The sequence below is a fragment of the Lissotriton helveticus genome, chromosome 3_1, assembly GCF_964261635.1.
Source record: "Lissotriton helveticus chromosome 3_1, aLisHel1.1, whole genome shotgun sequence".
In the NCBI taxonomy this organism is placed as follows: Eukaryota; Metazoa; Chordata; class Amphibia; order Caudata; family Salamandridae; genus Lissotriton; species Lissotriton helveticus.
The window spans coordinates 1,556,794,061-1,556,807,781 of record NC_136061.1 but is presented as its reverse complement, the minus strand read 5'-3'; the positions used below and the strand labels follow the sequence as shown (position 1 = coordinate 1,556,807,781).

The following is a 13,721-nucleotide window of genomic DNA, read 5'->3' as shown; positions in this document are numbered from 1 at the left end:
ATGTACCTTAGTCAGTGGTTCACCTGAAAACCTGACCTGGATTTATACCTCCTACTTTAATACCAATGCTGAAGACTCCTATTTTAACACAATCAAAACAACATTGTAGACTAAGTGAATGCAAAATGAAATTATATCCAAAGCATGATTAGGAAAACAAAATATTTAATCAGCATTCAATAGAGACAAATTGTGTTGTTGCTTTACGGTACTCTTTCTTATGTACACTGCCCCTCTCTCCCTTCACGGTTATCTCCATGCTCCCCATTTAACTGTTAACTGACCTTCAGTTACAAGCATTTCCAGCTGGTATGGGCTTAGACACCTAATCATAACCTTTCCCAGGTGTAGTGGTAAGCTGCACTACTTCCCTGTAAACCATAGATTTGCTCTATTCTTTGTGGACAAAATTCTTGTCCACATAGTTTACTCAGTTTTTTGACGGATGTTTTCATACTTCTACTTTTATCAATCCAATATGATTTGTATGTTTATACCCTTCTATTATTGTCTAAGAATGAAAGTTGCATACATTGTGCATTAGAAGATAGCTCCATGCCTAAATTAACTGAGCGAAACCAATTGCTTGTTATTCCTGAAACCTGCTGCTTTTGTTCAGGTGACTGATCTCAAATACAGCAACTGAAATTGTTATTTTCACAGTTTACTTGTCTTGGACAGATATGTATATCTGATATCAATAAAAATATTGCACTATTATAGAGTACTTCTACCCTTTTTTGTAAAATACCATTCAAATGACCTGCCAACACTTTTTGAAAGTTAAAGGCAAATCCAGTCATTGCACATTGTCCTTAGACTTTTCCAAGGATTCAGGTTCTATAATAGCTCCCATAAGTGTATGTTGTTGGTTAATTTAGTTCTGATACTGTAAATAAAGCGTTCGTCAAGTATAATTGGAATTTCTAAAAATATAGAAACTGGAAATATGGAGGAACAACAACAGCTTTGTATATCAAAGTTTTCACCAAAAAGTAAGCCTGCAGAAGACAATTTTGGTTGTGACTTTTTTGGTAATTGAGCTATTTCAATCCCTAAGTGTGCTCAGTGTCCTTGCAAATGTTTTTATATTTTAGTCAGCCCCACTTAGCACGCCTCGCTTGTTGTCACTTCACTATGTGAGCACCTGAATTTTTCCTCGCATAATTTCATGAAGTAATTAACAAACGTTATTTTGACTTACATGTCCCTGTTCATATTACTTGTCGCTCCCTGAGATATTTATTATCTATCTCGACTCTAGCGCATTGTCACTAATTCTGACACCGCTTTCTTCCTTGGACCTTTTTGGCCACATAAGAAGCATTATTTTTCTAAAACATTAGTCTACCCTAGGTTCACTTATAGGGGTCCCCTTGTTTTCCTAACTACAGTGCCCTTGCAAAGGCATGCAGATCGCAGATTTAAACACTATTGAGGCCAAACAAACTTGTACTCCTTCATAGGTAAATTCAATGAGCATTGTTGACTTGAGTAATATTAATACCTATTTGTAAAGTAGTTAGAAAAAATTATTGTTTTGCTTTGTGCTATTGCCTAAATTATTCTTATTAATGTTGTTGTTGTTATCATTAGTAGCAGTTTAATTGGTGCTCCGTGTGCATTGAACTGCAGTCCATTTTTGGCATTGGCATAAGATTTGTAGTTTAAGTAGTACTGCAGGCTATCTATACTATACACTCAAAGTTCTGTTCTATTTTAAGTGCATTGAAATAATATTTTTGTATAAGTTGTAGCATACCTCCTTAGGGCCCAATTCACAGAACTAACTTAAGACACAATCCTAAACTTACTACCATTTTGGTATTCACAAAAGGCACTTACTCATTTTTGTATTCACAAAAGGCACTTACTCATTTTGGTATTCACAGAATGCACTTACTCACTGATGAGTAAGTGCCTTCTGTGAATACCAAAATGAGTAAGTGCCTTCTGTGAATACCAAAATGAGTAAATGGTAGTAAGTTTAGGATTTTGTCTTAAGTTAGTTTTGTGAATCTGCCACTTAGTTTTTATCTTGGAAAATGTGTTATGTTATTCTATTTCTGATGGATACTTCTTACAGCACATTACTCACCTTGTGAATATTCCACAGGCGTCATACTGGATCCTGAAACGTTGAAGTAGTGCTTCTGTGTGCCTGTTGGTAGGGCTGTGCGGCTTTGCGCTGACATCAGTCTGCTCCAGAAGTGACAAGCAAAGCCGCATACAAGTGCCACTCTAGCCTGCAGATGGCAGATCCTTTCTTTTCAAGCCTTCAGATGCCGATCCAGAGCTACTCCTAGGTCTTTCAGGACCTTTCCTTTTTGCACAATATTGCAGTGTGCAAGAGAAAATGTCACCTCCTAAGACTATAGTGTTCTAACTGTGTTCTGACTGTCACAAAGAGATGTCGAAGACAGGCCCTCACTATTTATGTCTGTGGCGACTGGATTTGGAGCATGATTGCAGGGTCTGTAATTACTTCGCCCAGATGAATGCAAAGGCCAAATGGGACCGTGAGGCAAAGCTCTGTGTTGCGAAACAGTAGAAGATTCCATGCCATGACTGATCAAAGTCCAAAGGAAAGCCTTGTCCAGTTCCCAAAGTTGTTCCTATGGTAATTCATCATCGTGGTCAAAGTCTTCATGCAAGTCCAAGAAGAAGCATAAGCAGTGTAAGCAGGGATTTGCACTTTCGCGCCACTCTCAGACTCTGAAGAGGGTGCAAGGGCATCAGTGTGCCGCCCGGTCCCGCTCCTGATCTCCACTAGGGTTGATATCGACTCACCCTGAATTTCCGACCCTGCAAGTAGAGGCCTTAAGGGAGGCCATGCTACACATTTTCAGCACTTTACTGGTTCCCTTTAGTGTGCCTTCATGCCTCCAATGATCTGAAGGTGCCTCCAATCGGGCTTCTGCCGGCGGGTCTGTTCTCTGTCATCTGTGCCCCTTGAACCCACTTTGTGTTTAGCACTGGCTCTGCTGTCGACTTCCGTCTTGGTGCCACCCTCTGCACCGGATTCCCTTTGCATCGACACTGGTTTAGAGGCTGCAGATGCTGGATGTGGATTTGCAGCATACTGTGCTTTCTGACGTGAGCAGAATCCTCCATGACCTCAACCAAAACTATGCTCAACTCCAACTGGAGCATAGCCGATTGGCACTCCTTCAGATTCTGATACTATCTCCTTACCACGCATTAGTGCTCAAACTTTGCACAGTCTTTTCGCCACTGACTCGGACAGTGACAATTTTGATGAAGGGGATAATTTTGTCCCCAAATAAAAACTGCTACAGACTGAGAAAAGGGCCTTCTTCACCATCATTGTGCAAAGGGCGGCAGATGTATTAGACGTACAACTCCCAACTATGGAGATGAAGACTAAGGTTCGAATGGTGTTTCTTCTGCATGGTCAAGTTAATGTTAATATTAAAACGATTTATAGAGCGCATGACTACCCAAAGGCTTCCCAGCGCTAAGCAGTGGACAGATGAAATGACAGCGAGAGAACAGGCACTTAGTTGCCCTCGGTGAACAACCATGTTTTCAATTTTTTTCTAAATGTTGCCTCTGCGGATGTAAATCTCAACTCTCGCAGGAGTGAGTTCCACAGCTTGGGCACCAAGTGGGAACAAGCTCTCTTACCCTGTCTGGCCCTTTTTATTCAGGTGTTTTTGAGCTGGCGCTGAGAGCCTGACCTCAAACATCTGTTGGGAAGATGTTGGCACACCAACTTCCTAATCATGCTGGGTCCTTTGTTATTTTTAGCTCTGTGGGTTAGGCAAAGTACTTTGAACCTAATTCTGGCCTCGATCGGAAGCCAGTGTAAGTTTCTGTGGTGAGCCGAAACTGATTCTTTCATTGGGATTTGATACAGGAGTCTGACTGCAGCGTTCTGAACTACCTGTAACTTCCTAATCACATATTTGGGCATGCCTAAGAAGAGCGAATTCCCGTAATCCAGTCGTGAGGTGACCAAGTAATGTATGACCATTTTCCTTAACTGTGCAGGGATAAGCATAAGGACCTTGCGAAGCATTCTTTGTAGCCCAAAGCACGTGCCTGCCACCTTCCGTTCTTGGGTCTCCTTGGTCAGCTCATGGTCCAACCAAAAGCCAAGGTTCTTGATGGCCGTACTGGGGGCTGGTGCAGGCCCCAAGCAGCCGGGACAGCTTACTAAGGGCCTAGGAAATCCTACATTCTAAGTGCATACAGAACCTCTGTTGCCATTTAATGAAGCCCTCACAGATACCCATTTGGGCACTTGGGCAAAACCATGTTTGGGACCACCAACTAATAAACAGTTCACTTAACGCCATTGTCCATCAACAAACAACCCAGTTTTTTACATAACATCGTACACCGGAGAGTTTGGTAGTGCAGGTGTCCACCATTAAAGTAAATCCCAATATCTTCTCTACCACTTCACCTGGTCTTTAATCAAATACAGTTGATCATTTGGCAAGCATATATTTTCCTTTACAAGACTTGCTTTGTGACCAGTAAACACCAATTGTCTTTTAGGCTGCTACTTCCATGACCTATGGGACAAGTGGCTTATGTTTTACCAGCAGTGCAGGACGACCTCCGGACGCCCCTAACTCAAGCTATCCAGGATGAGCATGATGCAGCAAAATTTGAGGTGGGGCAATGGGAACGAGTGTGACGTTGTACCTGGATAATGTCTATAGGCTTCTCCAGAGATGTCCAAGCCTCCTTAATGGGCATGCCATTTTATGGCACTTGCCTTTTTCGCTGCAAAACTGTTTAGGCCCTAGAATAGTTTAACGTAAGCAGGGACACAGCATATTGTTTGTGTCTGTCTGTCACCACCTGACAAATATAGCAGCAATTTGTTCCCCTCCGTTCCTATAATATGGGGTTTCATTTTGTAAACACCAGACCCGTACACGAGCTCAGCAGGCCTTTCACCCTTTTCATGACTGAGGTCGTGTTTCATGAAGACAATGCCCATCAAGGGCCATGTGCAGCTCAGTCCCCTGCCCCTCCAGCATCTGCAAAACTGCTTTTGCGTGCCCTTTCTGGCAAACAACCATCGTGTCTGACAAGTGGGTCCTCCAGATTGCACATCAGCGTTATGCCCTCCCATTTCATTCCAGCTGGCTGCACCTTCCACCACCTCCAGGGTGGCTGACGGAGGACAGCCTGTCCATCTTGCAGCACAAAGTGCAGGTACTTTTGTCCAAAGTGACCATCGAAAGGATTCTGGTATCAAATGTAGGAGCTGGATGTTATTCCTGCTGCTTCCTTGTGTCGAAGAAGAACAGAGGTCTTAATCACTATTTAGAGCTCCACCTTCCCAATGCCTTTCTGCGCAGGGACAATTCAAGATCCTCACGTTAGTCCAAGTCTTGCTTGCCCTACACCCCCGTGAGAGGTTGGTGGCATTGGACTTGCAGGATGCTTATTTCCTTGTTCCTATCCTGCAGGCTCATAGGCACCACCTGCAGTTTACAGTGGGCCAGGAGCATGTTCTGTTTTTAGTGCTCCCTTTTGGTCTCACCTGTACGTTCGTGTGTTCCCAAAAGTGAACACCTCAATGACCGGCTGTTGTCTAGCTGTCAACGAACTCTAGGCAATGTCGAACCTCCTAACATCATTGGGGTTCACTGTCAACTTGCTGAAGTCACACCTAGCTCCTTTGTTTATTCTCCCCTTCTTTAAAGCTGTGGGAGAAGGACCCCGAACCCCAAATTTAATGCACCCCTAAATTTAAATCACCCAGATTGAACTTAGAAGCTCTGCTCCATCACCCTGTTCTTGAGATGAAGAACACCCTCCTCAACATCATGCCCATCATTTGTGTTGAAGAGCTGTAAATAAATAACTGGGACCACTCAATAATTGAGTGCTAGATTAGAGAAAGTTAAAGGGTTTTATTACAAAATCTCAATTAAGGCGTACAGAGAAATGAAAAATATGACACGAAGGCTCAAATGCAGAATACATTGTCAAGAAATTAGAATTATTCCAAGTCCCAATGAACAGCAAAATCATAAGAGGAGCATACAGTATCCCTAACTAATAGATGTTCAGGGAAATCCCTGGCTCACCCCCAGAATCAAGGGGTTGTTAGACGAAGATTTTGCCTAGAAAATTTGCAAAACCACAGTTTCAGCATGGTGTGATCCCATGTATCATTTCCTTTCAACAGATGAGAAAACTCCATGTTATAACATCAGACGTTAGCACTATCCCATTTTTTAAGAAAACATCCAGCGGCTTCAGTAACACATTGTCATAGGAAGTTTGACTAAATGCAACATTTTTTAAACAATAAGTCATACACTAACTGAAGAGTACTAGGCCTAGTAACAGGAGAACTGAAAAACCTTGACATGATACAAATTATTAACAAACACTTGAATGTTCATTTACAGTACATGCACATTGGTCAAATACATTTTGATATCAGCGTGCCTCTTATTCTGCCTAGCCTGTGGGGAGAGAAGATATCACAGGGGAATGCGATGGTGTTGGGAAGACATGAGTGTAATTTGCAGCATCAAGCAGCATCCATATTAACTGATATGAAAAATTTATGAAAATGTGCACCATTAAACTACATTAATAAACACACTTCTGCACATCCAATTAACATCGTTTCAACTGTAATCATATTATTTTAGTATCTCTATCAAACCTAACATAATAATAATGTTTTATTCACTAAAATATTGATGCGTAAAATGCTAATGCAGAGCTATTCTGAATAGGGCACTGTTTCTTGCCTCCCCCCAGAGCAGAGAGTTGAGTAAATTCGAGCTAAGATTCTGATGTTTCAGCCTCTGTCCTGGATCTCATGGCAGATGACTGAAAGGCTGCTGGTATTGTAGGCCTTCTGCATCACGCTGGTCAAACATGTCAGATAGCACATGCAGGCTCTGCAGGGGGGCCTCAAGTCCCAGTGGGCACAGCAGTAGAGGAAGATGTCAGATTGTATCCAGAGTTCAGAAAAGACTGCAAAAGATCTGCAGTGGTGGCTACTGGACTGTGATTGGATATGTGGCAGACCCTTCTCCCTACTCCAACCAGATTTAATGTTGGGGGTGATTCATTTGGCATTGGACGCCTTTCAGCTCATCGTCAGACGAAGGCTGGTGCAGGTGTTCACGGGCAACACCACCACCATTGGTACTGCAACAAACATGACGGGCTGGGGTCGTGGGTCTTGTCTGAAGAGGCTCTACGCCTCTGGAAGCAACTGGATCACCAGGGACCTTCTCTGGTTGTGAATCACATGGTGGGATTTCTAAAGGCCAGGACGGACACACTCAGCAGCTGACGTCTAGACGACCACAAATAGCAGTTACACTTGGAGGTAGCGCAGGACATCTTCCATCAGTGGGGAGAACCATGGCTTGATCTTTTCTTTACCACCAAAAATGTTCAATGTGAACACTTTAGCAGCTTAGAGTTTCCAAGATGTCTCACTCTCGCAGACTCATTCAGGCTAGGGTTGAGTTTGGGACTCCTGTATGCTTCCCTGTTGCTGTCCCTCCTTCCCCGAGTTCTGAAGAAGATCACGAACAACCGGGCCCAAGTCATCCTTGTGGACCCAGAGTGGGCCAGGACAGTCTGGTCCCCCAGAACTCTTGGGCATGAGCATCTGTCTTCTGATCAAGCTATGCTTAAGGGGGATTTTCTGTTGCAGCAGAGTGCGGGGTGCTGCACCCAGGCCTGCACAATTTGCTTTTCAATTCTTAGAGGTTGAGCAGTGGCAGTTGATGTCCTTTGACCATACTACTTAGGTTATTGATGTCATCTTGGTGGCAAGGCGTCCCTCTACAAATTCATGTACACCAGTCATTGGGACAAATTGGTGGCTTGGTGCTGCACCATACAGACTGAACCACTACAAGTCAAGTTGTATAACGTTTAACTGTCTGTCTTGTCTATAGCCCTGGAAGGATTTGCTTTGGGCACTGTGGAAGGCTATTTGTCAGTTCTTTCAGCTTTTTTGCGGTTACCGGATCAGCCTTCTTTATTTAAATCACTTTCTATCATGAGATCTTTTGCAACATGTATGCCCACCAAACCCCTTTGTAATGCCACAGTGGGACTTGAATTTAGTACTCACTTTTTTTTATGTGCACCCCTTTTGAAACGGTCTTCCTCATCACCAGAGCTACAGGCTCTTTCTGTTAACCCACTTTATACAACAATCTCCCCTGATAAGTTGGAGTTCAGGACCCAAGCTTCTTTTTGCCAAAAGTGGTCTCTCTATTTCATGTTGGCCAGGCTGTCACTCACTCTGCATTCTTTGCTCCACCTCACGCCTCTGAAGAGAAGGAGATACTTCATCTTTTAGATTCTAAAGGGACATTAAGCTTTCCTATAGATCACTCCAAAGAACATCGGGTGGACGATAAGCTCTCTGTATGGTTCTGCAGGCAAAGAAGGGCAAGGCATTGCAAAAACAGACCATCTCCTTAGGGATTGTTCTCTGCATCAAGATATGTCAATCACTGGCTAAGTAGCAGCCCCCAGTAGCTTATGGGCTGATTCCACTAGAGCCAAAGCTTCTACCACTAACTGTGTTGGCAGATCGAGTGCCTGTCTTGGACATTTGTCAGCCATCTACGTTGGCGTTGGTTCATACGTTCACAAAACACTAGTGTCTTAATAGTCAGGTCCGTCGAGATGGGCATTTTGCCTGTTTGGTCCGGCAGGACTTTTTGGTCTGTGCCAGCTTACAGACCCACCACCTGGGGAGATACTGCTGTGGTATCTATTCACAAGGTGAGGAGTCTGCGGTTAGATGTATCCATCAGAAGAACAAATTATTTGCCTTCAATAACGATCTTTCTGGTGTTACCTCCACCTAAATGCGGATTTTTCACTGACCCTCCTCACTCCTCATTCTGTGAACAGACTCCTTTTCCATATAAAATGGTCCAATTTATACATATGCACATTGGACGTGCCAATCTGCAGATGGGCTCCTCGTTTGAGGGTGCAAAAAGTCTGACAAAGCAACTGACAGCGCGCATGGGTGGTGCTTACATGCTTCTCAGCTTGTCTGTTCCAGAGCATGCATGCATGTTGCTTACATGTGGCTCATCTTGTCACTTCTGGAGCAGGCCGAGGTTGTCACCACCTACTGGTACACAGGAATACTACTTTAAAGTTTCCAAATCTAGTCTGATGCCTGGGGAATATTCACAAACTGAGAAATCTGCAGTTAGATTATCCACCAAAAAGAAGGTAAGTAACTTCTTCCTCCGGCTCATTTTTCCCCACACTCCAGCAAACATCATAGGAAAATACCATAAGATGTAATCAAAAGAAATGAAAAATGTATTTGAACATTGTGTACCAAGTGAATATTGGATGCAGCACTTAGTCTATATTTTAATTCTCATTTTATTTTCAGAAATGTTACCACTACCTCTTCCAGAGATATCGTCCTGAGCACTATACAATTTCATCCAACTGGCTGGCTCTTGGGACAGTTGTTCTTTTTGGACTTTTGTCTCTCTCGCGCTCCATTGCATTATTTAAAGGTTGGTACCATCAGGCTACACATCTTGTCATGTTTAACCACATATTCAATGAGAGTAATATAACATTTTGTCCTGAGCTGAACTGTTGTTAGGATTGACATCAACTTGTAAGTAGGACCAGAAGATGAGAAAGCATTTATTTTTGCTGAGTAGATAGACTTGAAGCAAGGGAGAGGAGGTACAAAAGCGTCAGTGGCAACATAGAGGTGGGGAGTTATAGAGGCGGAGGATGTGTAGAGGCAAAAAACACATGAAGGGGACATCCCCCTTGTAAAAAGACCAAAAAGGCACAGAAAGGGGAAGGAGCATGCAGTGTGTGTGAGGGTCGGGTGGAGGGAGCAAACAGGGCTTTTCAAGAGGTTTACGTGGGAAGCCCCTCTCCTTGGAAAAAGATAGATGATGATTTGGGAGGGGCAGGAAAAAATAACTTTTTGTGGTGGTGGGGGACATGGAGGGACTGGATGAAAAGGATGTTTACTAGATTGGTTTCTTCAATCTGGTCTTTGCCTTTCAAAGTGAAAAACTAATGGAAACTGGTTTGATGAAAATGGATCATCTGTAACAACTCTACCAGTTTCAGCCAAGTTACATTTTTTGTTAATTCACTTAGATCGATTTTAGGGATAACAGAAATGTAATGCAATGTTGCCTTCCGTTTTCCTTCTTTGTGTGAGAGAGAGTGCTGAGTAGGCATTATGAAACCAGTACATGACCTCATGATGCACTCTGAGCATGCAGGATGGAGCTTTGGAGACATATACCTCTTCATGTAGGAGACAAATGTGTTTGATGGTTCTGCTTGAAGGTGGAAGATTATGGGTCAAGTGGTAAGATTCTGCAGTGGTTTGATTCAAGGAAGGACAATTACCTAAATCCTGAGGAAATGTAGGTGGGTTTCAGTGTAGTGACGTGTGTACAGAAGGAGCTACATGGATTTAGATTAGTTGTGGGTAAGGTGTAGGGCAAAATGGGAACATGGTGTCCTGACAAACTGAATCGAGCTAGGAAACCTAGTGCAGAGAATGATGTAAAGACACAGAAATAATATACTTATTTAGTGACTTGTACATTGTCGTCCGTTCTATTTAAGGTCAAAAGTGAAGCAAGGGGTTGCGCTGGGTTATTTTAGTGCTCTGAAAGTAGTTTCCATTGCTACACAAGGGCCTCACCACTTTGGACTTCATTTGCTGGTCCTGGCAATAAGTGAAGATCACTTTGCAATTCCATTAGATGGGACTGACCCTTGACCTCTTTACATGTTTAAATATTATTTTATGACAGGGAGATGTGTGTAAACTTCATGTTTTTTGTTTAAAGAAGTCTGAGTCAGAGTTGCTGCAATGCCTAATCGAAATTTGGTTCGTTTTCTTAGTCACTGTAGACTAATCTTAAAAAAGGTGGAGTACATTCCTCTTTTCGTCACATTTAGTATAGGCTAACCAATGTCTGATAGAGAAAGGACCTACAGGAAAGCTCCTTAGTATGAGGTGACTTAACAGTTAGAGGTCAGCTGCACCCGTTATAGACTTGTTTTGAATCCAGCTCTGCTGTTTTATAAAGGATTAGAACTGTTGGACATATGGTTTTAGGGTGAAAACATGTGGTGGATGTACATGTTTCATATAATACAATCCGCAGTAGATCATGTCTTAGAGGGATTGAATAAATAATTTGACTAAAGTGGGGGATTTATTGGTTACTTTATCACCTATAAATCTACCTCTCAAATGGAAATGTTTCAGTAGGTTAGAAGTTGAGTACTTTCCAGTAATCCAAAAATGAGAATGAACATCTGAAAAGTATGCACTACATAACCAATCAGCTGTATGTGCTATTTAGTATAAAAGTGCACTGATCAGCCAGATAAAAGAGCCAAAAGAGGCTGTAATGTTTTTCAAATGTATGGGACCTGGTTAAAGAAGAAATATTTTCTAGAAGTGGCGAGTCTGCTGTGGGGGAATTTAAAAATCCTTAAGTCTGGATTTTTATCATGTTGGACAAATATTTAGGATTTGTTCCATGGATTAATTTATATTTGCGATGGAGGATTTTGAGAGCCATCTAGACCAGCGGTTCTTTACCTTCTGATTTCATTGGAACGCCACTGAATAGTTACTGGAAACCGGGAACCCGAATGAATCAGTACTGAAAGCCGGGGATCACAGCCTAAGCAATTTCTACAATTGCATCCGCAAAACAATACACGAGAATAAAGAAACAAGTATACACCAAAGAAGCACAGAAATTATGAAATTGTTTAGTTTACAAACAAATCTAGAACATTCAAAATTTTTATTTTATTGTGAAGATTTGAGCTTTTAATTCTAAAAGGCGAAGTGATATGTTATACTCTAACATCTTACTTTTTCTTTTTTCCTCCTACTGCATTCTCACTTTTTATTGGTGCTTCAATTAAAGCCATCCCACCCATCATACATACAGTATTCTGTTTGCTGAATGTAATCTGCTCCCATGAATCAAGCTAAGGATACAAACCTAATGTTTAGCCTCCAATTTAAAATTTCTTCACCTTAAGTGAACATTTAATTAATTTCAGTTTTGCATTGTGCTTCTACATTAATGTTTACTTTATTAATCTGCTAATATTATTTAATATTCTAAACAGTCGCAGAACCCATGAATTGGTGGCACGGACTCCATGTGCCTACGAACCACAGTTTAAGAACCAGCTCCTTTATTCGATTAAGAGCAAAGAGATGTTCCAGTAAGTGGCGTTGATAGTTCCCAGGTCATCAATGCCGAATGTGATGTGTGCGATGCCTATATAGGCTTCACCAACAGTGCACTGACATCAGTTCTTTTCTTTCAAAGCCGTCTGCGCAGATCCAGAAAGAGCTACCAAAGTCCAATTTTTAAAACTTTTTTTCCATGTTTTGTCAACCCTTTTTGAGCTTTTCGCTCTTCAACTTCACCGCACAGGTCTAAGTCTTCAGATAAAGTGCGAGAATGATGACCAATCTGGGACCCAATCACTTGCGCGAGCCACTGAGTCTGGGTCCGCGCCATGCCTCCAGATTTTCCCGAGCTTGAGCAACCCCTGTCAATTAAGGGGCCCCACGGGTTCAGCAGGTGACCTCACTGGATTCCCGCCCACTGGTATGTCCTCGGCGTCATTCGGGCCCCTTGGATCCATTACTGGTTCTGGATCAGCTCCCGTCGCAAGTCTGTGACCTTCCCTGGAGCCCGCTCCAGTGACAATATTCCCTGTGCCGCCATAACCCCACAGCAGCTCCAACCTTATTGTTATACCGGACTCTGATACGGAGCTGGACTGTCGTCACCCGACGTCTACTCTGGCACCGGCCGGAACTTGAACGTGTCGGAGCCAGGTCCTACTTTTTTCTTTAGACCCTGTGGGAAGTGTGATTGTGAAAGATTAGAGGATCTTTATGGCTACTTTAACCACATGGAAGAGTCAGAATATTACCAGTACAAGGAACTTCTGGATGCCAGTGGTTTGGGCACCTCACCAGTCACTGGCTTAGTCTTTCCTCCTAGTGTTCCTACAGAGGAAGGGGCTTCATCTGCCATGGTGGTGAGGAGGGCAGCTGAAGTCCTGGACCTTGCACTGCCCTCGATAACAGTCCAAAGAAACGTCTTGACAGAATTGCTTTAGCTGGGAAACGCCTCCAAAGACGTCTCCTCCCTATTAACAAAGCCTTCTTGGATGTCCTGCTCAGGGCGTGGGGCAAGCCCTGCACAGGGACTTCTCTGCACCGAACAATAGCCCAGCGCCATCGCTCCGCTCGTGGGGACCCAACTTTCCTCACCCAGCACCCCACCCCAGAGAGCATGGTTGTCCCGGCCCCCACATCTAAAGTCAACCCAAGCACGTACCCTACCCCATCACCAGCAATGCTGCACACCTTCGGTAAGAGGACATTCTCTTCCGCTAGCCTTGCAGTGCAGTCAGTGAACACCATGTGCCTCTTGGGCGGGTATTCCCACACTGTTTGGGGGGTTGCGCAAGTATTGCCTATGGTCTCGGAGGAGGCCTATGCCATTCTGACCCAGGCTATTGGCTGAAGGCATGGACTCAGCAAACTTCATTATATGCTGCGCACTGGATACGACCAACTACCTAGGCAGAGCGATTGCATCGTCAGTTGCAATCGCTCCTGCTATGACCATGCCTGGCTGAGATCTACTGGCTTTTCGGGGGATAGCCAG

The 13,721-nt window shown here is 43.3% G+C and overlaps 1 protein-coding gene across 1 annotated transcript in view; it reads left to right on the top strand.

The window, feature by feature from the left end:
• Positions 1-13,721, top strand: part of ALG9 (ALG9 alpha-1,2-mannosyltransferase) — a 682,403-nt gene that overhangs the window by 279,388 nt on the left and 389,294 nt on the right. The window contains exon 11 of the mRNA XM_078682312.1: positions 9,401-9,530. Within this exon, the coding sequence (XP_078538438.1) occupies positions 9,401-9,530 (130 nt within the window). The remainder of the gene's footprint in view (positions 1-9,400; positions 9,531-13,721) is intronic.